Source organism: Schistocerca nitens, chromosome 3 (genome assembly GCF_023898315.1).
Source record: "Schistocerca nitens isolate TAMUIC-IGC-003100 chromosome 3, iqSchNite1.1, whole genome shotgun sequence".
Lineage (NCBI taxonomy): Eukaryota > Metazoa > Arthropoda > Insecta > Orthoptera > Acrididae > Schistocerca > Schistocerca nitens.
In genome coordinates, this window is record NC_064616.1 from 908,333,579 (window position 1) to 908,360,552 (window position 26,974).

Below are 26,974 nucleotides of genomic sequence, written 5' to 3' on the forward strand. Positions count from 1 at the left end.
GAGAGAGAGAGAGAGAGAGAGAGAAGCTGAGTATAATTCACTGTTATGTAAACAAACATAGTTTAAGACACTCATGTAAATGATAAACATGTTGTGATCTTTTTCACAGAGAAAGTGTATTATAAAAGTGATTCACTCTACATCATGACAAATTGAAATTGTGATCCATGGAACATGCAACTAACTATACTAAGTAAAACTCATAGCCTGTAATCTATAAAAATACTTAGGGGCCTACAAAATCTGATCTTTTGCAAAGAAATTGTGGTAGTAGGGAAAACAATGTTTAAAATGTAATTTTCATCTGAAAATCTATTGTGCTATTAATTTTTTTTTCCGTTTGCAGGTGTACTTCATTAACTAGAAATACAAAGTAGAATATAAAAGAACATTTCAGTGTCCATCTTAATTAACCCTGTGTGAGCCATAAAACAAATACTACAACTCTCATTTGCAGTAATGATTTCATTATTTATATAATTTCACTTAAAAATAAAACAGCGTTTTCACACAGTCTGAAGCAATAGAGTCACATAATTCTCACTTGATGTGAATGTCAAAATGATGAATGTTTATTACTTTGTTATTGAACATTTTTGTATGCAGCAGGCCACAGATATACATAATGTTCATGTCAATGTACAATCCCATCTGTGAAAACAAATATAGTTTCAGGTGAGGAATCACTGTAAAATGAAGAGGTACATGTTGTACGACTTTCAATAAATAAAAAAAAGTGCTATATTTTATAGAAATGAAATGAGATTGAAACATGACATATGCGTCAAAACATAGTTGGGTAAAGGAGAAAGATTGTGTTTTGCAGAAGGTGGTGTTTAAAATTCCTTATTTAGTATCAAAATGGTCCTGAACTCTCCTCTGTAGTTCTGTGCTGTTGTCTGTGGTACTCTGTTTAACACTGTGCAAAATATTGTGATAAATTGTCCATATTTCTGTGGTATTCTTTGCTTTAAGAATGGATCTTAATATTTTCCACAGAAAAACGGCTAAAATATTGTAATTTGCTTGAAGAACTTACTTATAAATTGTTGGGGACACTGGATTGGAAGCATATGGTGATTAATAAAATTTAGCAAGATAGGTTCTCTGTTCTTGAATTACAAGAACTTATTTCTATCTTTTCCTTTGTAACAGCTAATACAGACTACAAATTTCTCTACTTTGATGTAAGCTCCTTAGAAAGAAAATTTGACAGTAATGTATTTGAGAAGTTACAGTTCTTTGGATTTAAAAGAAATGATTGAATTATTCTGATCTGTTATAGCTGTACCAAATTACTTTGCCACCAGGTATCGTCCCTATGTGGGGAAAAACAATTGTAATCATTTAGTTGAAGATTTCTGAGAATCACAAAACTTATTTTTAATTATCCTTTAAGTAGTGCTTGAAGATTTGTTAACTGTCCATTTGACTTGAAAAAATGTGATAATTGAATTTTTAACAAATGAATAAATGTTAAAATGAGTTTAACTGCCAGTGTTTTTAAGTGTTTCTATATTCCTTGCAATGATTCTAATACTAGAAATGGACAGTTGCTGTAGGTGTCCTGCCAACATAATGTTCGGGTGAGTTTCAACGGTTCCGATGAACTTAGCAAAGATGAAGTTACTCGAAAAATGTAAAAAATAGCTATACTGATATGAAACTTCCTGACAGATTAAAACTGTGTGCCCGACCGAGACTCGAACTCGGGACCTACTGGCAGAAGTAAAGCTGTGAGTACCGGGCGTGAGTCGTGCTTCGGTAGCTCAGTTGGTAGAGCACTTGCCCGCGAAGGCAAAGGTCCCGAGTTCGAGTCTCGGTCGGGCACACAGTTTTAATCTGCCAGGAAGTTTCATATCAGCGCACACTCCGCTGCAGAGTGAAAATCTCATTCTGGAAACATCCCCCAGGCTGTGGCTAAGCCATGTCTCTGCAATATCCTTTCTTTCAGGAGTGCTAGTTCTGCAAGGTTCGCAGGAGAGCTTCTGTAAAGTTTGGAAGGTAGGAGACGAGGTACTGGCAGAAGTAAAGCTGTGAGTACCAGGCGTGAGTCGTGCTTCGGTAGCTCAGTTGGTAGAGCACTTGCCCGCATAAGGCAAAGGTCCCGATTTCGAGTCTCGGTCGGGCACACAGTTTTAATCTGCCAGGAAGTTTCATATCAGCGCACACTCCGCTGCAGAGTGAAAATCTCATTCAGCTATACTGATTGCAATTATCTTGAACAATTGTCATTACAGGACACACAAATCTTAATAAAAACATTAATTATGAAGAGACAGAGTGACTGGCCAGTATTTACGAAAATTCAAGTGCTGTCAATGGAGATAGATAAATCTGAAAACACTAATCCTGCCTTTCAGTACTGTTAGCTTCTTCCCCATGGAGGAAATAGGAATGGTCATTCAGACCCCAGGATGAGTGGGTCACTCTTTCCCTCATTTGTTCTGTCCTTGCAAGGCAGTGATTGCTTTGGGTTTTGTGTCAATGGGAAGTAAATTTCCATTTAACTTATTATGTGCTTGCCATGTCACTGGAAACAATAATCAGCAGTCTTGGTGGTAAAATAGTTACACATAATATTGAAATGATGGTGGTAATTGTAATAATTATTATTATTGTAATGCTCATTACAGTTTCCATACTGAGTTGTGGTACTGGATAAGGCTCTGGACGTGGGGAGAAATGGAATTAAAACTCCTATTTTGCCATTCGGCATAGTGTTCCACGGCGTCCTTGAATTATTATAAGTGAATGCCATGATGTTTCCTTTTGAAAACGATATCTTGGCCCTATATGAGCTTGTGCTTAACCTCAAGTGACCTCATAATTGGCAGAACATTCAACCTAAACGTTTTTTCCTTTTACAGTCTGCAGAGAAAATGCTGAGACTGCTGTTTGACATCTTTAGCTATGAGAATTATTATTATAAGACATTTGTCCAATCTGTCATATTTTGTCTGTTTCAGTAACTGCATTTTCAGGTTTATTATCAATCCATTCTTGGGCATCTGCTGTCAGTTACTGCATACTAAAATTAAGTCTTAGCTATGTTCCATAGTCATTTTCAATTATTTCTGGATAATGTTAGATTGTAAGCCATGATAAGTTGGCCAAGAATATAATCACCTCAGCTATTCATTGTTGTTTTCTTATTTCAGGGGTCAGTTGCATTATTTGACATGGTAGAATATTATGAGGCAGCTGTTCATTTGAACATATCTTCCAACCCCAATATTGGTGTTCGAGGATGGCAGGCATGTTCACGTATGATCAAGAAGGTAAGAAACATCTCATCATTAGTGTGTTATGCTTGGGAACAGAAATGATGTATGTAAAGTTAATGTCACTGTGTCAGAATGGAGTGGTAGAAGAACTTGATACCTGATTTATTGCTGAACATTATGTATACACAAATTACAAAATGCTTGTTCTTCTTTATTGATGAAAAACAACACAGTGAGAATGTATCTTTACAGACTCTTAAACAATTCTCTTCTCTGTTATGATGTACTAAGTTGTCATGACAATAAAACACAAAACTAGCAGTAGGATAATAGTTTAAATCATGTGCTGACAGTGTCATGTAGGCTTTTCCTTCTTTCTTGAAATCACTCAAGAGAATACTATAACAGTACAGAAGTTAAATATAGAAGGAAAAAGGAAAATATAAAGACAAGGTCATCACTCACTCTAAATGACTTTCTCTTTTCCACAGAACCATGGTTGTGCGCTCTCTACATGAAACTCTTCAAATAGGAATGTGATTCATCACACTCATATCAGTACAAGAGCAACCAATTTTCAAGAGTTATCTGCACTACAAAAACTAAGGATATTGGCAACACACTTGTCTCCTGCAGTTCTCAGCAATTTCCAAGCTCCATATGGGAAGTCCAGACCAATTGGTCCTTTGGTTTCTATGCCAGACTTTCAGAAACCATTTCACCGCAAAGCAGAGACATGACTGTTCATTATGAAGTCACCAACATAGAGATTGGTCCATAAATTAATGAAGAAAATCTTAGTTCAGGAGGGAATTTGGTAGCTGGTACAGACACAAGTACTTTGTGGAAAGAGAATAGTTTGCTTGTGGTTGGGTCTTGGTGTGGCCAGGCTTATTTTAGAGTGATGTAGGGGGCTCCATATCTTAATTTGTGTTTGGAAGAATGCAATTAACAGCAAGAAGTACATGCATGTGGTACTGCAACCACATTTGCGAATTTTCAGAGATGTAACTATTCCTGTTGACCCTATCTTCCCCATCATCAACAATAATGCATGGTTGTTTTAAAATTTTTTAAATATCGGGAGCAGCAACCATAGGATGAAAGCTTCTTGTAGAAATAATGAACAGCCAATCAGTTGGAAAATGGAAGGTTTATTTAAACCCCTGCATATATACTATCTCTTTAAGAATATAAAAAAATTATTCGGACTTACTGGGTTACATGTTGCAGTGAAGGTATGTTAAAATATAGCCGAAAGGCATCAGTCAGATATAAAATTTCATCTCCAAAATAATTTAAAACATGCACAACATTGTTGTTGTCAATTGGTATCACCTCACCAATGTACAGTTGGTGCACAAGCGTTGCGTACATAGCACTTGGGCTAAGAAAAACTTCTGGCAAGGGAGGGCACCAGTAGTATGTGCGAGAAGGGTGCACGATAGTGAATGAACACTGTTGTGCTAAACTTGCTTAAAATGTTAAAATTAAAATTTTGACATTAAAACCCATTAGCTGTGTACATATTTCAAACTAATAAAATTGCAACAAATAATAATTACCCTCCATAAAAGGTCATTGTGGTAAAAACCAATTACGTAAACTGTGAGATAGTGCAAATAGAAAACAATAGCAAAAAGAACAGGCGGAAGATAGGTTGGAAGAGGGAGTAGGGGGAGACTGGGAGGTAGAGGGAGGGGAGGAAAGGAAGGAAAGGGGGATGAAGAGAGACGGGGTGTGGGAGGTGGTAAAACGTGTATAACTGTCAGATGCACTGACAAAAAGAATTGCAACACCAAGAAGGAATTGTGCGACAAACAAAAGTTGGAAGGCACGTTTCTATTCAAATTTCACATCAGTCACATAAGAGTGGTGCTAGTAGCACCACCAAGAGGATGCATATCAGATTTATTTTGAATACTTGATGTAACATTAGTGAGCGTTAGTTATCTTTGAGATTGGATGAGGTGAGTTTATGTTATTGAAGAATGCCTTAACGCATTAAAGACACTATTATTAGCACCTCGCTGAGTTTGAATGAGGTAGTGTAATGGGGCTACGAGAAGCTGGATGTTTCTTCTGCAATATTGTACAATAGTGTAGAAAGACTTGGCAGAAATGTAGCCACTGCACGTGATTTTTGGCAGTGGTGGTCATGAGAATGTACGGTCACAAGAAGACTATGCTCCGATGGCCATGTGGCTCTACCAAGAAGGGAAGACCATTGTGTTTGGGCGTATGGCTCTGGTGCATTGTACTGCATCTGCTGCAGCAATTTGAACACTACTTGACACCACAGTGACAGAATGAACTGTTACAAATTGGTTACTTCAAGGACAGCTTGGAGGCAGGTGCCCTGTACTGTGAAGTCCACTGACCCCAAACCAGTGCCATTTGTGATTTCAGTTGTGTCAACTCAGAGATGATTGGAGGGCAGGGTGGAGGTCTGTTGTGTTTTCTAATGAAAGCTGGTTCTACCTTGGTGCCCATGATGGCCGTGTGTTTGTTAGAAGGAGAACAGTTGAGGGCTTGCAACAAACCTGTCTGTGCTAGACACACTGGATGTACACTTTGAGTTATGGTCTTGGGTGTGATTCCGTATGACAGTAGGAGCACCCTCCTGGTTACCCAATGCAGCCTGACTTCAAATTTGTATGTCAGTATGGTGATTCGACCTGTTCTGCTGTCATCTGTGAACAGCACTCCACGGGTGTTTTCAAACAGGATAATGCTCACCCATATACCACTGTTGTAACCCAACGTATTCTTCAGAGTGTTGACATGTTGCCCTGACTTGCTTGATCACCAGATCTGTCTCCATTGGAGCATATACGGGACGTTATTGGACAACAATTCCCACATAATCTGCAGCAGCATTGACCAACCAAGTACAACAGACATAGAACTCCATCACACACACTGACATCTGGCACTCGTACAAAACAATACATGCATGTTTGTGTGTTTGCATTCAACATTCTGATGGTTACATCGGTTATTAATGTACCAGCATTTCACTTTTGCAGGGGCTTGTCTCGCACTTACATTAACCTGTGGTCTTGCAATTTTCATCACTTAAATGTTTTACTCAGACAAATGTAGTCCCAAAATTTCAGTACTCTACATTAACTAATTTTTGGTGTTGTTATTTCTTTTTTTGTCAGTGTATAACATATCTTAAAAATTGTGAGCATCATAACCACCAGAAATACATTTACATTACAACAGAGAAGAAACATTAGTACAATCGGCATTAACAGATAAGGAAAATGACATATCCGGTAGTCATATGGAAGATGAAGCCATTTCTCTGTTACGTTAACGAAAGTGTTGGCCTGACACTATCTAGAAAATTTCTACTTTTGAGTTGCATCTGTTGATTTGAAATGGATCCATCTTCATGAACAAAGCAAAAACATGTGATGTGGTATATGGGTTTTACCGTGGTCAATATATCCACCACATAGTCTGACTGACAAGGTTTTCAGATAGAAGTACTATAAGGTATGTCTGGGATGAGTTGTGGAGATGAATTGCACCCCATCAGCAGCCACCAAGGATATTTCCAGACTGACAAAGTTTTCTCTCAAAGAGACTGTCTGCCAGCAGAGCTCACAGAATGTGATAATCATATCCTCTACTGATTGTTTTAGTTTTGGTGGAAGAGTTTTACTGAGGTCATAACGTTTTTCTGTGTATTTTCAGTTTTAATATTTTTCTAACTACATATTGTTGATACTGTTGTGTGTTAAATGTCTTGTGATAAACCTTAATTTTTTCTGTAGCAGTTCCAAAATCCTATTAAGGAAATGTACAGGCAGTTTTTGACTTGCTTAACTTTTAAACATTGGTGTAAGAAGTTATTCAGACAAGGTTATAACTATGGACTTACTAGTGTATACTGATAACATGTCACACACTTGTCATGTTTCATCATAGTTTACAAGATTTTTGTTATTTGTTTCAGTCTCAGGCACGTCTTTTACAAGTACTATCCTAGCCCAGGGGGTGGGGATGGGAAAGGGTTGAGGGGTTAACTTGTTTTTTATTTCTACATAATTTGTCAGTGTAAGTACAGTACAAGAAAGTTTTCATCTTACCACTGCACACTGTCAAAGTTCAAAACCATCGTACAATATGCGTTAGATGAGTATGTGCCAAGCAAGATCGTAAGAGATGGAAAAGAGCCACTGTGGTACAACAACCGAGTTAGGAAACTGCTGCGGAAGCAAAGGGAACTTCACAGCAAACATAAACATAGCCAAAGCCGTGCAGACAAACAAAAATTACACGAAGCGAAATGTAGTGTGAGGAGGGCTATGCGAGAGGCGTTCAATGAATTCGAAAGTAAAGTTCTACGTACTGACTTGGCAGAAAATCCTAAGAAATTTTGGTCTTATGTCAAAGCAGTAGGTGGCTCAAAACAAAATGTCCAGACACTCTGTGACCAAAATGGTACTGAAACAGAGGATGACAGACTAAAGGCCGAAATACTAAATGTCTTTTTCCAAAGCTCTTTCACAGAGGAAGACTGCACTGTAGTTCCTTCTCTAGATTGTCGCACAGATGACAAAATGGTAGATATCGAAATAGACGACAGAGGGATAGAGAAACAATTAAAATCGCTCAAAAGAGGAAAGACCGCTGGACCTGATGGGATACCAGTTCGATTTTACACAGAATACGCGAAGGAACTTGCCCCTCTTCTTGCAGCGGTGTACCGTAGGTCTCTAGAAGAGCGTAGTGTTCCAAAGGATTGGAAAAGGGCACAGGTCATCCCCGTTTTCAAGAAGGGACGTCGAACAGATGTGCAGAACTATAGACCTATATCTCTAACGTCGATCAGTTGTAGAATTTTGGAACACGTATTATGTTCGAGTATAATGACTTTTCTGGAGACTAGAAATGTACTCTGTAGGAATCAGCATGGGTTTCGAAAAAGACGGCCGTGTGAAACCCAGCTCGCGCTATTCGTCCATGAGACTCAGAGAGCCATAGACACGGGTTCACAGGTAGATGCCGTGTTTCTTGACTTCCGCAAGGTGTTCGATACAGTTCCCCACAGTCGTTTAATGAACAAAGTAAGAGCATATGGACTATCAGGCCAATTGTGTGATTGGATTGATGAGTTCCTAGATAACAGAACGCAGCATGTCATTCTCAATGGAGAGAAGTCTTCCGAAGTAAGAGTGATTTCAGGTGTGCCGCAGGGGAGTGTCATAGGACCGTTGCTATTCACAATATACATAAATGACCTTGTGGATGACATCGGAAGTTCACTGAGGTTTTTTGCAGATGATGCTGTGATGTATCGAGAGGTTGTAACAATGGAAAATTGTACTGAAATGCAGGAGGATCTGCAGCGAATAGACGCATGGTGTAGGGAAGGCAAATGAGTCTCATTGTAGACAAGTGTAATGTGCTGCGAATACATAGAAAGAAAGATCCCTTATCATTTAACTACAAAATAGCAGGTCAGCAACTGGAAGCAGTTAATTCCATAAATTATCTGGGAGTACGCATTAGGAGTGATCTAAAATGGAATGATCATATAAAGTTGATCGTCGGTAAAGCGGATGCCAGACTGAGATTCATTGGAAGAATCCTAAGGAAATGCAATCCGAAAACAAAGGAAGTAGGTTACAGTACGCTTGTTCGCCCACTGCTTGAATACTGCTCAACAGTGTGGGATCCGTACCAGATAGGATTGATAGAAGAGATAGAGAAGATACAACGGAGAGGAGTGCGCTTCATTACAGGATCATTTAATAATCGCGAAAGTGTTACGGAGATGATAGATAAACTCCAGTGGAAGACTCTGCAGGAGAGACGCTCAGTAGCTCGGTATGGGCTTTTGTTAAAGTTTCGAGAACATACCTTCACCGAAGAGTCAAGCAGTATATTGTGCCCCCTCCTACGTATATCTCGCCAAGAGACCATGAGGATAAAATCAGAGAGATTAGAGCCCACACAGAAGCGTACCGACAATCCTTCTTTCCACGAACAATACGAGACTGGAATAGAAGGGAGAACCGATAGAGGTACTCAGGGCACCCTCTGCCACACACTGTCAGGTGGCTTGCGGAGTATGGATGTAGATGTATATGTCATTTCCATTCTGACTGCTAATTGTCATATTTCACCTTTTTTTTTCCAAGCACCATATCTCGATTAATATACAGGGTGTCCCAGCTCTCTTGTCCACCCAAAATATCTCTGGAACAATAACAGCTATTCGAAAACGACTTTCACCGGTATCAATGTAGGGCTGGGGCCCATGAATGTACATATTTGGAAACATTCTAAAACGAAAGCATATGTGTTTTTTAACACAAACTTATGTTTTTTTAAATGGACCTCCTATATTTTTTCTTCAGCAATCCATAGCATGACAAAGCACATACACAATGGCGTTGATTGCATCATAATACTCCCATTACATCCCGAGATATTGAGACGTGAATGTGATGCTTGAAACATCCGACATGCGCTGCTAGCGTACGTCCTGAGGCTCAGGCATGAACCCCATGCTGCCCGTAATCGCAATGTGATTGACAAGCAAGTGTCCCTCTTGATAAGTATGGAGGTGTGATTACACATGTCAATCACATCGTGATTACGGGCAGCATTGGGTTCACACCTGAGCCTCAGGATGTACGCTAGCAGCGCATGTCGGGTGTTTCAAGCGTCAACTTCGCGTCTCAATATCTCGGTATGTAATGGGAATATTGCGATGCAATCAACGTCATTGTGTATGTGCTTTGTCATGCTATGGATTGCTGAAGAAAAAATATAGTAGGTCCATTTAAAAAAACATAAGTTTGTGTTAAAAAACACATATGCTTTTGTTTTAGAATGTTTCCAAATATGTACATTCATGGGCCCCAGCCCTACATTGATACCGGTGAAAGTTGTTTTCCAATAGCTGTTATTGTTCCAGAGATATTTTGGGTGGACAAGATAGCTGGGACACCCTGTAGATTCCACAGTACTATTTGATACATTTTCACACAAACTGTTTGTTTAGCATCTAGAATGTTGTATTTTTTTGATTAGTATTGTTCACATTTTGTATGCTTTCAGTCCTTATTGGCTGTGTAGTTCATTTTTAGTGTATAAATAGTAAAATTGTCACTGAAGCCAGTAATATTTATTGAGTTTATCACTCCAAATCACTCTCAGTGCTAAATATTAAACTTCTGTGGTGAAATAATAACTATGATTTATATGAGAGTACAGCATCTTATGTGAAAATAATAATCTACAAATTTTACAATATTTGATTCACACTATTTTTAAAAATTGATAAAAAAAACCAGATGTTACTTATGTAATAATCAGAAATTTTAAAAAATGAATGTTGCTTTTTTCATACTAGATCTTTCTGTGGCGTAATGGGTGATGAATTTTCATTTTTGTTTTATTGTAATATTTTAGGTTTTGTCGTGTCTAGAAAACGACTGTTCCCATTTCACTGTGAGTTGTGGAAGGCTTCTTTCAGACTCTCCTTCAGTGTCCATGATGAAGTCTCCATTATCTCATCAGTTAAGTTGAAGTGGCATTCTTCCAACACTGGTTTTTTAACTCTGGAAACAAGATGAGTAACAAGTAGTGAGGTCTGGAAGAACAAGCATTTCCTTCTTTGGCACAGAACTCTTGAATTGACAAAGATGAGTGCACAGGTGTGTCGTCATTATGAAAGAACCATGGGCTGTTTTGCCACAACTGTAGTCTCTTTTTGCAGATTGACTTGTACATTCTTCTTTTTATAATGATTGTGTGGTAGTGATGATTGTTTGACCCTCAGCCAAAAATTCAAAATGCTAAATTCCCTGGACATAAGGGGAAAAATGCTGTGAGCCTCCCTTTGGCATTGTATTGAGAGTTTCGTATCTTTTCCTGCCACTAGAGCCTTTGCAAACCCACTGTGGTGACTGACCTCCCATGTCAATGTTGCAGCAGTACACCCACCACTTGTCTCCTATAGTATTCCTCTGCATGAATGTTTCATTATTGTCATTTTGCGGAGAAGAACCAAACTTTGCTACAGTGTGATGCACACTCAGTTTTTCAATTAAACTCTCATGACACTAACCAACTGAATGACATTCCAACTTCTACTATGAGTTCTCTGACAATTAGAAAATTATTGGCTGCACTGGAACCTTGTGAGTGCCATCAGTTGATGTCAGACTCCTTCCTTGGTGAGTATAATCTTCAGTTGGTTGATGCTCATTTGTGAGGGGTAGAATCATTCATAACACTGTGTTTGACCTGGAGAATCATTTTCATAAGCTTATTTATGAAATTCGTATGTTTCTGTAAATGTTTTTCCACATTCATGCAAAATTTCACACTGTATTCTTACGTAAATTAGATATTGTAAAAATTGCCGTGAACACTGTTCTGCCTTTCTCTCAAATATTAATACCTTGGATTCTAAATGAAATATGTTCAGTGTTGAAACAATCAAATTATGTGGGGGGGGGGGGGGGAGGGGGGGGACTGTAACAGACACAGTGCTTACAATAGCACATTACTGCATGAAAAAGTTTGTTTATTTTTGAACAGACATCACAGCAGTCAAAACAAAAAAGCAAAAATGAAAATTTTCAAGACAGAAATTGACTGGTGTAGCAGTAGTGGTCCAAAGGGCAAGCAAGAACTCTTTGTTAGGTTGACAAACACCAAAACTGACTCAAGTTCTGGAAGCATAGGTTTCTTTTTCCAGAGAGCAAAGAGAAAGGAGTGGGCATAATGTGCATAAGAATGAGGGAGAGAATGAGGTCTGAAGCCAGTAAAAGGGGGAGTGAACATTTGCATAAGAAGAAAACAATGCAGATAAACTTGTAGGCATATATGAGGTGCGGCTATAAAATAATGGGACTGTTGCTGTAAAACATTTTGTTTCAAAGACATATGTATTTAGTTATTGCCACCCTCAATATATTTCCACCCTCTATACTTACTACACTCCAAGTGAATTTTCCATCGATGGGAACAGAGCTGGAAGTCTTCCTCTGTGAGCTCCTTGATGACACGTGGTGCTATTTCTTTCACTGCTTCAACAAACTGAAATGCCGATTTGACCTTGGAGAATATGTAAAAGTTACATGTTGCTTGGTCAGGCGAATAACAGACAATGCAGTTTGAGCCTGAGTGTTGTCTTGATGCAGAACTCTGGCTACCTCCCCCCCCCCCCCCCCCCCCCATCCCCACCCCCCCACCCCCCCTCCCTCCCCATGGAGTTGATCAAGAATCTCAAGCTTTGAATCTTGATGTGCTCATTCAAGCTTTTTTTCACTCTTGGTGCACACATGAATCAAGGTGTTTTTTTTAAAATTCTTATTTTCCGCTCCATTCCCTTAAATGGCACAAAATGTATATATTAAACCTATAGATTTATTTGTTCTTATTCAAGAATTCATCTATAGTATAGAAGGAGTTGTCAGGGAGATATGATTTCAATTTGTTTTTGGAACCATTACTGCTGTCTATCATACATTTTATTTCATCTGGTAATTTGTAGAGAAGTTTTACAGCATCATATTTTATCACATTTTGTGCCAAAGTTTGGTTAAGTAATGATTTAAATTTGTTTTTGGAACCATTACTGCTGTCTATCATACATTTTATTTCATCTGGTAATTTGTAGAGAAGTTTTACAGCATCATATTTTATCACATTTTGTGCCAAAGTTTGGTTAAGTAGAGGATAGTGTAAGTCTTTCTTTATTCCGGTGTTATAATCATGAATGTCACTGTTGTTTTTAAACTGGTCCACATTGTTGAGAACAAATTTCGTTAGTGAGTAAATGTACTGTGAGGCTGTTGTAAGAGTTCCTAACCTTTTAAACAGATACCTACAAGATGTGCGACTATGAGCCCCACGCATTATTCTAACCACTGTCTTTTGAGCAGTGAATACTTTTTGCCTAATTGTTGAGTTACCCCAAAATATTATTCCATGTGACATCAGAGAGTGAAAGTATGCAAAGTATGTTAATTTATAATTTCTGTATCCTCAAAATTGGCAATTATTCGGACTACAAAATTTGCTGAACCTAGTCAGTTTAGGAGATCCAAAATACAAATTTTCCAATTAAGATTCTCATCTATATGTACACCCAAAAACTTAACATGCCCTACCCTGGCTACTGACCGTCTGTTGATGTTTTATATTTATTGAAGGAACTGTACTCTTTGCAATAGAAGATTGGATGTAATGTGTTTTTTCAAAGTTCAGAGCGAGCCCATTTGCAGAAAACGAATTTATAACTTTTCCAAAGACATTATTTGTATAATTTTCTATTGGAGTTTCTTTTATTGGATTAATAATGATGCTTGTGTCATCAGCAAACAGTGTCAGTTTAGCTTCCTGTTGCAGGTAAGAAGGGAGGTCATTACATATATCAAGGACAGAAGGGGACCCACGATCAAACCCTGTGGAACACCTAATGTAATTTCACCCCAGTTTGATGAAGTGACAAACTTCCTTAAATCACTTAAACTGTATAAAGAAACTTTTTGCTTCCTGTTCTGTAGATATGATGTAAATCACTCATATGCTGTTCCATTTATACCATTGAATTGTAATTTCTTTAACATTATGTCATGGTTCACACAATCAAATGCTTTGGATAAGTCACAAAAAATTCCTATTGGTGACATTTTACCATTTAACGACTAACATGTGGGCAGTGAAATTGTATATTGCTCTGTCAGTGGAACAGAATTTTTGAAATCCGAACTGTGATTTGGTAAGTATCCCATTACTGTTGAGATGACTAACCACTCTTGAGGACATTATTTTCTCGATGAGTTTTGAAGATGCTGTAAGCAGGGATACTGGCCAGTAATTATTGGTGTCTGTGAGTCCCCTTTTGTGTTGAGAGGTTTGACAATGGCATATTTGAACCTGCCTGGGAAAATACCTTGAGTTAGTGATGCATTACATATGTGAGTGATGCATTACATATGTGACACAGAACATCAGCTGTAACTGCTCCACATTGTTTTAATATCTTGTCAGAGATGTCATCTACCCCAACATAACATTTATGTTTTCAAGATTTAATGATTTTCCTTATTTCACAAGAGGTTTTTAGGTGAAAATTGATGTGACAGAGATTTCTCAAAACTGACTCTTCCATGTACTGCTTGGTTTTTTCTTTTGAACTATTCTCACCAATTTTTTCGCCTGCACTTAAGAAATGGTTGTTAAATATATTAGCTACTTGTGTACTGTTGGGTAAGATGGTCTCATTCTCATTAATAGTGATACTACATACCCCAGTTGTTACTTTTCCCGTCTCCCGTCTTTTGACATTCCATATTGATTTGATTTTATTGCTCGAGTTGTTAATTTAATCTCTAACATACATATTTCTTGATTTTCTAACAACTTTTCTCAGTATGTTACAACAATTTTTGTAATGTAAAATTACTACTTACTAATTCTTGCTGTCTCATACAATTTCCTTTTTCTTGCTGAAGACACTTTAATAACCTGTTGTAACCTAAGGTTCCTTTGGAATCTGTCTTGTGTTACGTTTAGTAATTTTTTGGGTAACAATGTTCAAAATGGGATATAAATTTCTCAAGAAATATGATGTTGCATTTATCATTAGTATTTAGCTCATTATATACATCTTCCCAATTAACATTTCTTAAACTTTCTCTGAACTGTTCTGTAGGTACCAGGTTGAGCAATCTTACACTTTTACTTAATGGTTTGTGAACTGTACACCCTGCTAGGTTTTGTAAGTTAATCAATTGTGCATCATGGTCTGATAATCGATTTATCATAGGGAAAGCATGTGTTAGTTTGACATACATTATCTATTAGAGTGCTGCTGTCTTGAGCTATACGTGTAGGGAAATTGATTACTGATTGTAAGTTATATGTCATTAATAACACTTCTAGTTCACTTTTCCTATCAGAATTGCTTAGAACGTTTATATTGTAATCACCACAGATTAATAACTTCTTCTTTTTGTCTGACAGACAGCATAATAGGGAGTCAAACTTTTTTATGAATAGCATCCAATCTCCGAATGGGGACCTGTACACTGCTGCCAATATAAACACTGTAGTTCACTTGCACAAACATCAAATTGCTGATGGACACAAAATTTGATTACTTCTGAGTTTTGTATTTATACCCTTGGTTTGTGTAAATGGCAACTCCTCCTTTGCTCATGCTAGATCTGCAAGTGTTGTTGTTGTTGTTGTTGTGGTCTTCAGTCTTGAGACTGGTTTGATGCAGCTCTCCATGCTACTCTACCCTGTGCAAGCTTCTTCATCTCCCAGTACCTACTGCAACCTACATCCTTCTGAATCTGCTTAGTGTATTCATCTCTTGGTCTCCCTCTACGATTTTTACCCTCCACGCTGCCCTCCAATGCTAAATTTGTGATCCCTTGATGCCTCAAAACATGTCCTACCAACCGATCCCTTCTTCTAGTCAAGTTGTGCCACAAACTTCTCTTCTCCCCAATCCTATTCAATACCTCCTCATTAGTTACGTGATCTACCCACCTTATCTTCAGCATTCTTCTGTAGCACCACATTTCGAAAGCTTCTATTCTCTTCTTGTCCAAACTAGTTATCGTCCATGTTTCACTTCCATACATGGCTACACTCCATACAAATACTTTCAGAAACGACTTCCTGACACTTAAATCTATACTCGATGTTAACAAATTTCTCTTCTTCAGAAACGATTTCCTTGTCATTGCCAGTCTACATTTTATATCCTCTCTGCTTCGACCATCATCAGTTATTTTACTCCCTAAATAGTAAAACTCCTTTACTACTTTAAGTGTCTCATTTCCTAATCTAATCCCCTCAGCATCACCCGATTTAATTTGACTACATTCCATTATCCTCGTTTTGCTTTTGTTGATGTTCATCTTATATCCTCCCTTCAAGACACTGTCCATTCCGTTCAACTGCTCTTCCAAGTCCTTTGCTGTCTCTGACAGAATTACAATGTCATCGGCGAACCTCAGAGTTTTTACTTCTTCTCCATGAATTTTAATACCTACTCCAAATTGTAAGATGCTAAATTATACCCATTTATACTGACACTTTCCATCTCCACAGTTACATGGTGTTCAGTCACACAAAGTATATCAGTCTCATTTTTATTTTTGAGATCATCTAAACACACTAACAGCTCATCTACTTTATTTCGTATTCACCTGATATTTTGATAAAGTAAATTGGTACTACCCGTAGCTTTATCCCTGTTTACTGTACATGAAGCTTCTTTTACTCTGCACACATCAAAAAAAGTTTTGCTTCACCCCAGTTCCCAGAACTTCTGAAGATAGACGTTGACTGTGGATATTGTATCACAGACGCCATCCCTTTGACTGTTCAGAGATGTCACTAAACCCACCCAAAGATGTAAACAATCATGCACGAGCAGTGCCTATTAGACGGAGGGGGTCTGACAGCTGATCAGTTCCAGTCTTTCCACTAGGAAGCATCTACATACACGGTTCATGTTGTCTGTACTTCAACCATGCCTAGACAGTTAGTACTACTGTTCGATTGCATCTGCATTGTTACTTTGTGCCAGGAAGGGCTCTCAACAAGGGAAGTGTCCAGGTGTCTCGGAGTGAGCCAAAGTGATGTTTGGACATAGTGGAGATACAGAGAGACAGGAACTGTCGATGACATGCCTCGCATGGGCCTCCCACTACTGCAGTGGATGACCACTACCTACGGATTATGGCTTGGAGGAACCCTGACAGCAACGCCACCAAGTTGAATAATGCTTTTCGTGCAGCCACAAAACATGGTGTTATGACTCAAACTGTGCGCAATAGGCTGCATGATGTGCAACTTCACTCCCGACTTCCAATGCAAGGTCCATCTTTGCAACCATGACACCATGCAGTGCGGTACAGATGGGCCCAACAACATGTGGGTATTAAAGGTACCGGTGTGTACAACAATCTGGGCCACCACCACTGAAGGTCTCGCTGTATGGTGATAAAACATGCAGTGTGTGGTTTTCATGAGCAATAAAAAGGGCGGAAATGATGTTTATGTTGATCTCTGCTCCAACTTTCTGTACAGGTTCTGTAACTCTCGGAATCGAAGTGATGCAAAAGTTTTTTTGATGTATGTATTTGTTTTGATTGTTGTCTGTCTGGACTTGGGCTTTAAACTAAAATACTTGCCTGCCTGGTGCCATTAACCACATGGATCATCCCTTGTGCGCCTGTGGTCCCCCATACAGTATCTGCTAATAGAGAAGCTAAGTTATCTTTCCCCTTCCTATTTAGTTGCAGGTCATGTATAGTGTATCCCCACCTGCCAATAGCATCAACTGGAACAACACTTATGTGGTTAACATGCCTTACAGTACTGTTTACCCAGGGCTGATCATAGTGTTGAAAGACCTCCACAAACCCCACATTTGTGTGCAGAGTTTCTGCTCATATTTTATCCAGGTCACTCCTAATACTATATCTTGGATTCATAGTCGGGCTGTTTCCTGCTCCCCCAACTATAATTACCTGATCTTCCTTTTCAAAGTCCTTGCTTAGCTGACCCAAGTTTTCTGTCACCTGGCTAATGCTAGCATTTGGTTTCACAAAACTTGTGACCTGGTACCCGGCACCTAATTTCTCCTGAAGCTGCTAGCCTACACCCCTCCCATGTGTGCTACTTATAAGCAGAATTCCTCTTTTCCTTTTCTGATTTGATCCCAACCTGTCATTTTTCTTTGAGCTAATATTCTGCTTCAACCTACACTGTGTGATCAAAAGCATCCAGGCACCTAGATGAAAATGACTTTCAAGTTCGTGGTGCATTCCATTGGTAATCCTGGAATTCAGTATGGTGGTGGCCCACTCTTAGCCGTGATGACAGCTTCCACTCTCGCACGCATACGTTCAATCAGGTGCTGGAAGGTTTCTTGTGGAACGGCAGTCCATTCTTCGTGGAGTGCTGCATGGAGGAGAGGTATTGATGTCGGTTGGTGAGGCCTGGCGCATAGTCGGCATTCTGAAACATCCCAAAGGTGTTCCATAGGATTCACATCAGGACTCTGTGCAGGCCAGTCCATTACAGGGATGTTATTGTCGTGCATTATGAACAGGTGCTCGATCATGTTGAAAGATGCAATCGCCATCCTCGAATTGCTCTTCAACAGTGGGAAGCAAGAAGGTGCTTAGAACATCAACGTAGGCCTGTGCTGTGATAGTGCCATGCAAAACAACAAGGGGTGTAAACCCCCTCCATGAAAAACATGACCACACCATAACACCATCGCCTCCGAATTTTACTGCTGGCACTACACACAATGGCAGATGATGTTTACCGGGCATTCGCCATACCTACACCCTGCCATTGGATCACCACATTACTGTGATTCTTCACTCCACACGTTTTTCCAGTGTTGAGTCATCCAATGTTTATGTTCCTTACACCAAGTGAGGCGTTGTTTGGCATTTACTTGCATGATGTGTTGTTTATGAGCAGCCGCTCGACTGTAAAATCCAAGTCTTCTCACCTCCTGCCTAACTGTCATTGTACTTGCAGTGGATCCTGATGCAGTTTGTAATTCCTGTGTGATGGTCTGGATAGATGTCTGACTATTACACATTACAACCCTCTTCAAATGTCGGCAGTCTCTGACAGTCAACAGATGAGGTTGGCCCGTATGCTTTTGTGCTGTATGTGCCCCTTCATGTTTCCACTTCACTATCACATTGGAAACAGCAAACCTAGGGATGTTTAGGGGCGTGGAAATGTTGCGTGCAGACATATGACACAACTGACACCCAATCACCTGACCACGTCCGAAGTCCGTGAGTTCCGCGGATCGCGCCATTCTGCTCTCTCATGATGTATAGTGACTACTGAGGTTGCTGATATGGAGTACCTGGCAGTAAATGGCGACACAATGCACCTAATAGGAAAAATGTATGTTTTTGGGGTTGTCCAGATACTTTTGATCACATAGTGTACATTCAACTACATCTGGATGAGGTCCTTCCTCCACTGCTTCAGATAGCAAGCCAAACTGATTTACTAATGAATTTCGGAAGTTTTTTCAACAGTTTCCCTTTTTTTGCCTTTTGCTTGTTACTTTTTCCCAGCACCCCATCTCTTTTTCCTCCTTTAGCCTACATAATTCCACCTTTGCATTTTCTAGTTCAACCTTAAGGGCACAAATTTTTGCCTTCTGTTGAGCAATTTTTCTGTTCTTTCTACATTACCTACATTGCCATGGAAGAACCTCATTATCTACCCCAATTTCCTCGCCGCTACATTCGCCTCAATGAAACCATAACCTACAGTCTTCACAGAACACCCCCTCCTTCAGACTTCTACAGCAGCTGCCACATTTGTCGCACATGGTTTGATAGGAAAAATTACACAGAAGCAGAGAATTACTTGGCACAAGAGCACAGAAGTACTAATACACAACTATACACTAATGTCAACAAACTTTTAAACTTACTTTTGAAAGTATTAATTAACTACCTAAACTATGTGACAGACATGAATTAATTTAGCTTTGAACTGCTAAGTCTAGTCAAAAATAAAGATCTACACTCACACAAAATTTATGCCTAAAATGTAAACAAAACTAACGACTACCGGCCTTTATGAAATACTTTCTTTTCAATCGAAACATGCTCAAATAAGCGAAACCTTCAATAGCTATCCTAGAACCTACATAAAAGGCAACAGTATGCTTTAACAAAAGCAAAAGTTGATTAATTTGATGGTGTGGAAATTATGGAAGGAGGGTCACAATGTCAGGTGGAGTGGGGCTCAAGTACCTATTCCAGAGAAAAAGAAGCAAAGTGCACGCAATTAAGATTTCATTGACAAGTGGACGAATGTGGTATTACTCAGTGATTTCCATGATATTATGAATACCACAAGGAAATATCAAGTATGCATAAACTTCGCAGCTTTTATCACACTACCTGAATTTCAAGGGTAGCAAGGAAACTAAGAAAAAAGTGATACTTCAATATCTGCAAGCGTATTTCATGATGAAATGATGTACATCAGCACACCTGATGATGGCAACAAGGTTGAATGCCAAAATATTGTGTCCTTTGTACACACTCACACCAGGCTGTTCACCTGAGATTTATTTCGTGAAGAAAAAACTTTTGTCTGTAGTATTTTGGTTTCAAAAGGTGTCAGGACAAACAAGTCATAATCTATCATCTGCAAATGAGATGACATTAGACTTTTAAAACAATATGAAACACTTTAATTGAAGTGGCTCGTGGTTTATTTAGATGAAACATTGATTCATATAAATTAAACTTGAATAAATCTTTGCTAAATGACAAGGAGTATTGTCAAACGAATGTGTCAGTTAATATTCAAATGTAGTTTATATATGTGACGATATAAACCTCGTCATCATTGTTGTTTGCATCTGAAACAGCAGATGACAAATCAACAGAGACAGCTGAGGAAGATATTGACGGCGCTGTAGAAGATAGTTTTATGGATACAACCAGCAAAGCATCATGAGAGCAAGGTTAAGATAAGTATACTGTATGCCCTGTTTCTGTTCTTGTTTTAATTGCGCAGTTAATTTAGTGGCACATATAAATGTGTAACATAGTGTTTGAAACTGACAGCTTTCAGGTTGAAAGCCTAAAGGAAATATCACAAAAAATGGATTTTTTCCACATCAAATCATGAATGTCATGCAAACCATGCCTTAAAATTAGAGGATTTCAGTACCTTAGGCACTCTCAGTGTAGGCTCTGGAGATTTCAGTCCACTGTCAATAACCTGACCCTTCTAGAAGTGGCTATTCAGCAGTCTTCCCTATGGAAACGTCACTGTATTGGTATGTACTTTGACTTCAGTAAGGCATATGACACTGCTTGGAGACACAGAATTCTAGAGCAACTTCATCAGTGGGGCTTTAGAGACCACATCCCCATCTTCATATGGTCTTTCCTGCCTAAATGGTTTTTCAAGTCCCAAATTGGTGACACAATGTCAGATTGTTTTGAGCAGGGGAGTGGTGTCCTTCAGAGCAGTGATTTGTTACCCTCTTTGCCATAGCCATACACAGTATCATGTCCTCAGTAAGGGGTGCTTTACAATGTTCCTTATTTGCAGATGATTTTGCAGATTTCTGATCCTCCTCCAGTGTTGCTACAGTGACTTGTCAGTTGCAATATATAGTGCAGAGGTTAGAGGAGTGGGCTGCAAAGATGTGTTTTTCAGTTTTCTGCAGATAAGTGTGTTTATGTTGACTTTAATTGTTCTCGTGATATTTTTAATTTACCCAACTTGCATATGAGGCATACCGTTCTCAACTGTAAAGACTCAGTGAAGTTTCTGGGCCTCATTTTTTACTCTAAATTGCCATGATTGCCACGCATAAGAGACAGAAAGCCAGAACCCAGAAGGCACTGAATGTCATAAAGTGCTTTAGTCACAGGACTTGGTAAGCAGACAGGGTGCATCTGCTCCAGTTTTATAGGATTTTGTGTGTACTTGGTTAGACTATGAGTGCACAATGTATAAATCAGTGAGGCCTTCTTGACGCTACCCACCAAGAGGGGATTAGGCTGGCCATAGGTGCTTGTGGGACCCGCCCAATACCTAGTTCCTGTGCTGAAGCTGGGGTGAACCGACACTCTCCCTCTGGTGGCAGCTCCTCGTCGTGCATCAGGCATATAAGTTCCTCATGGCTCCGGATTCACCTGTATACCTTACTGTTGCTTGTCCACCTTTGGAATGCATTTTCTCCAATTGTCCATGAGCAACAAGGCTGTCTGGGATCCGTGGGTGGTGTGTACTGTAGTCACTTGGTGTGGAGCAAGTATAACCTCTAATCAAGTGTTTTAAATGCCTGCCAACCTGGTTACCGCAGAGGCCCAGACTAACTTTAGATTTAGTGCAGTAAAGGAGAGGTTGCACTCCTACATATGTTGTTAATACATTATTTAATGATCCTTTGACTGAGGACCACAACTCTACAGCTTTCTTTACAGATGGATGGAAACAGAGGGACTCTGTTGGTTGCTCTGATGTTTTCTCTGATCATGTGCTCAGCATCCGACTACCTCAAGACTTTACTGTTTTTGCTGTGGAAGTATATGTGATGTTGTAGGCACTTGAGCTCATGAGATGTGCTTCAAGTACAAAATTCCTTGTCTGTTCCGATTCTCTGAGTGCCCTTTACTTTCTACAATGCTTGTACCCAGAAGATAAAGTAGTCCATAATATCCCAGATGCCCTCCTCCAATTACAATGACTGGGCAGGGAGGTGTCTTTCTGCTGGGTGCCAGGGCACATAGGTATTATGGGGAATGAAAGCACAGATGTAGCAGCCAAGGATCCACGTCAGAATCATCAGTTAGTTCGATGTGTTATCCCACTGCATGTTATTACCTCACTGTTGAGATTCAGAGTCATGAGTCAATAGGATGTTGAGAGGCCGTAAGTGACAGACAATAAGCTCCGTCTAGTAAAGCTCACAACATGGCCGTGGTGTACCTCCTTCCAGCCACATAGATGGGACAAAGTCGTCCTTACTTGTCTTCATACAGGCTACGGCCCTATAACGCATGGCTTCTTGCTCCAGTGAGAGGACCCTCCAGTGTGTGGTGCTTGTGGTGTGCAGTTCAGTGCATGCCGTATTTTATAAGACTGTGTTTTATTTTCAGATCAGAGGGTGGCACCAGATTTGCCGACAGACCTGCCCTCTATTTAAGTGACTTTCAAATGAATGTGGTTAAAGTTTTAAAGTTTTGTGAATCGCCCAGTGTGTTTCCTAAGATTCTTAATGTGTTAACCAAGTGATGGGCTGACCCACGTTTTTTGAAAGTGGTCAGCCAGTCACATTTGCCTGTGCCATTGTCTTACCTCCTCTATCGTTCCACCTGTGTTTTAACCCTGGTATAGCACCTTTTATCAATTCTCTGTTGACTTAATGCATGTGAGATTGAATGATTGTGTGGGTCAATGCGAGGTGAGTATGGGTGCAGGAGTATCATTTTGTAGGTCAATGTGGTGTCACCGCTAGACACCACACTTGCTAGGTGGTAGCTTAAATCGGCCGCGGTCCATTAGTACATGTCGGACCCGCGTGTCGCCACTGTGTGATCGCAGACCGAGCGCCACCACACGGCAGGTCTCGAGAGACGTACGAGAACTCGCCCCAGTTGTACGACGATGTTGCTAGTGACTATACGGACGAAGCCATTTCTCTCATTTGCCGAGAGACAGTTAGAATAGCCTTCAGCTAAGTTAATGGCTACGACTTAGCAAGGCGCCATTAGCCTTAAATAGCTTGTATATAAAGAGTCACTTGTATCGCCACAATCTTCAGATGTCTCATCAAGAACGATGTATACAAGGATGTATCAAAAGTTAAGTATATTCCAAAGATACGTATTTTCTTTATCACATTCATTAAGTCTCCTGTTTCAGACCTCACTCCATCCTTCGTGAGTTAGCGCGTGCATCTTGGCCGCCTCTTTCAATTAGTGTGCGTAGTGTTGGCAAGTCTGCCGACACTACAGTCTCATCCACATTGTTTGGAACAATTTTAGCGATTTTGTCCACATTTGTTTCTTTTCATACCGTATTTACTCGAATCTAAGCCGCACCTGAAAAATGAGACTCGAAATAAAGGAAAAAAAAATTTCCCGAATCTAAGCCGCACCTGAAATTTGCGAAGAGGAGAGGAAAGTTTTAGGCCACACCTCCATATCGAAACAAAGTTGGTCCATTGTAATATGAGACACAATTTATGTCGAATGAATGACGATACAGCGACAGTAGTTTGGTTCGAGTCGTAAGATTAGCAGTTAAGCTTTACCAGGTAGCCATTGCTATGCGTCAGGTGCTCCGTCCGTATTTATACGAGTACCCTTCCTTTTTCACGTGCTCCGTCTGGTTTGAATCGATTGCTTATTTTGCTTTGATCTGATAAGTGCTGTTTTCTTTGTTATAGGTGTTCACGTCACTCTAAAAGCTGAAAATTCATTACTGTACTGTTTCATGCATTGGAATCGTCTCATTAGCTAAACAATGGCAAGATACTGCTATTTGTTGTTACTTACACTGCTGCTTTCTTTGATAATGATCAACAAGAGCCAAATAATAGACTGCGTATGATAGAACATGTTCTGAATGAGAGTTAGGCGAAAATTTTTCTCCGTTTGAAAATCTTTGCGGCCGCTTCTTTAGTACATCAAATTCTGCACAGAAATTAGAGTCATCTTAGATTTAAAAATCTAGTCAGTTACCGTGCTTCATTTCTGACTGTATCACTATTAGGCATAAGAATAATACGAATATAAACATGACACGATACGTATATTCTTCCGCGTTTGCTGTTGTCTCACTCTAGTTTCGTAGTTTATTAGGCAGACAGGATTTAAATGAGATAGCAGCAAATGCGGAAGAATACATAGCAAAATGTTTATATTCGTATTATTCTTATGGTGAAGAGAATACTGCATGTGATTCACATTTCATCAGGTTCCTATTAGCAACCATCTCTTCTCACAGGTAGGAAAAAATTCAGAACGTAGAGTTGGCCATATTGACAAACATCTTAAACAGTCTTGCTAGTCGGATTTTCGTAGTACATTGAAATTCTGCTTTATTCGAAGATGAACAATACGGAATTTGTATTTACTTCATTGGATAATGTATGAAAATTCAGTGGTCGAAACTCGGGGCGGAGAAAAAAAGCTCGTCTTCCACCTTTCTTTTTTTTTTAAATTTATTTACTGACGCAGAGGTTTTGGCGCCAGTATTTATCTTTGTGCCTACAAAGCATGCCTGTGTAGCGCTACATATATTCGACAGCAGAAATTAGTTGTAGTGGCACCTACCAACATTTTTCAGAACTTCCGCTTGCTTTGCACTCGATTCTAAGCCGCAGGCGGTTTTTTGGATTACAAAAACCGGAAAAAAAGTGTGGCTTATCATCATCATCATCATCATCATCATCATCATCATTTAAGACTGATTATGCCTTTCAGCGTTCAGTCTGGAGCATAGCCCCCTTATAAAATTCCTCCATGATCCCCTATTCAGTGCTAACATTGGTGCCTATTCTGATGTTAAACCTATTACTTCAAAATCATTCTTAACCGAATCCAGGTACCTTCTCCGTGGTCTGCCCCGACTCCTCCTACCCTCTACTGCTGAACCCATGAGTCTCTTGGGTAACCTTGCTTTTCCCATGCGTGTAACATGACCCCACCATCTAAGCCTGTTCGCCCTGCCTGCTACATCTATAGAGTTCATTCCCAGTTTTTCTTTGATTTCCTCATTGTGGACACCCTCCTGCCATTGTTCCCATCTACTAGTACCTGCAATCATCCTAGCTACTTTCATATCCGTAACCTCAACCTTTTTGATAAGGTAACCTGAATCCACCCAGCTTTCGCCCCCATACAACAAAGTTGGTTGAAAGATTGAACTGTGCACAGATAACTTAGTCTTGGTACTGACTTCCTTCTTGCAGAAGAGAGTAGATCGTAGCTGAGCGCTCACTGCATTAGCTTTGCTACACCTTGCTTCCAGTTCTTTCGCGCTATGTTGCCATCCTGTGAGAATATGCATCCTAAGTACTTGAAACCGTCCACCTGTTCTAACTTTATTCCTCCTATTTGGCACTCTATCCGTTTATATTTCTGTCCCACTGACATTACTTTTGTTTTGGAGATGCTAATCTTCATACCATAGTCCTTACATTTCTAATCTAGCTCTGAAATATTACTTTGCAAACTTTCAATCGAATCTGCCATCACAACTAAGTCATCCGCGTGTGCAAGACTGCTTATTTTGTGTTCACATATCTTGATCTCACCCAGCCAGTCTATTGTTTTCAACAAATGATCCATAAATAATATGAACAACAGTGGAGACAGGTTGCAGCCTTGTCTTACCCCTGAAACTACTCTGAACCATGAACTCAATTTACCGTCAACTCTAACTGCTGTCTGACTATCCATGTAAAGACCTTTAATTGCTTGCAAAAGTTTGCCTCCTATTCCATAATCTCGTAGAACAGACAATAACTTCCTCCTAGGAACCCGGTCATATGCCTTTTCCAGATCTATAAAGCATAGATACAATTCCCTGTTCCACTCATAACACTTCTCCATTATTTGCCGTAAGCTAAAGATCTGGTCCTGACAACCTCTAAGAGGCCTAAACCCACACTGATTTTCATCCAATTGGTCCTCAATTAATACTCGCACTTTCCTTTCAACAATACCCCAGAAGATTTTACCCACAACGCTGATTAAAGAGATACCTCTGTAGTTGTTACAATCTTTTCTGTTTCCATGCTTAAAGATTGGTGTGATTACTGCTTTTGTCCAGTCTGATGGAACCTGTCCCGACTCGCAGGCCATTTCAACTATCCTGTGTAGCCATTTAAGACCTGACATTCCACTGTATTTGATGAGTTCTGACTTAATTTCATCCACCCCAGCTGCTTTATTGCACTGGAATCTATTGACCATTTTCTCCACTTCCTCAAATGTGATGCTATTTCTATCATCATTCCTATCCCATTCTACCTCGAAATCTGAAACATTACTGATCGTATTTTCACCTACATTGATGGATGGCTATGGTGTTATGGGCGCTCAACAGCGTAGTCTTTAGCGCCCGAACGGAAACAACAACCGACGAGTGTCACTAAAATGCAGCAAGTGCAAAAATAGGACTAAAATTATAGGTGATAGTCTACAGAG

General features: G+C 39.6%; 1 protein-coding gene across 1 annotated transcript in view; it reads left to right on the top strand.

Moving 5' to 3' along the window:
- Positions 1-26,974, top strand: part of LOC126249478 (protein phosphatase 1 regulatory subunit 37) — a 268,363-nt gene that overhangs the window by 97,837 nt on the left and 143,552 nt on the right. The window contains exon 4 of the mRNA XM_049951131.1: positions 3,162-3,281. Within this exon, the coding sequence (XP_049807088.1) occupies positions 3,162-3,281 (120 nt within the window). The remainder of the gene's footprint in view (positions 1-3,161; positions 3,282-26,974) is intronic.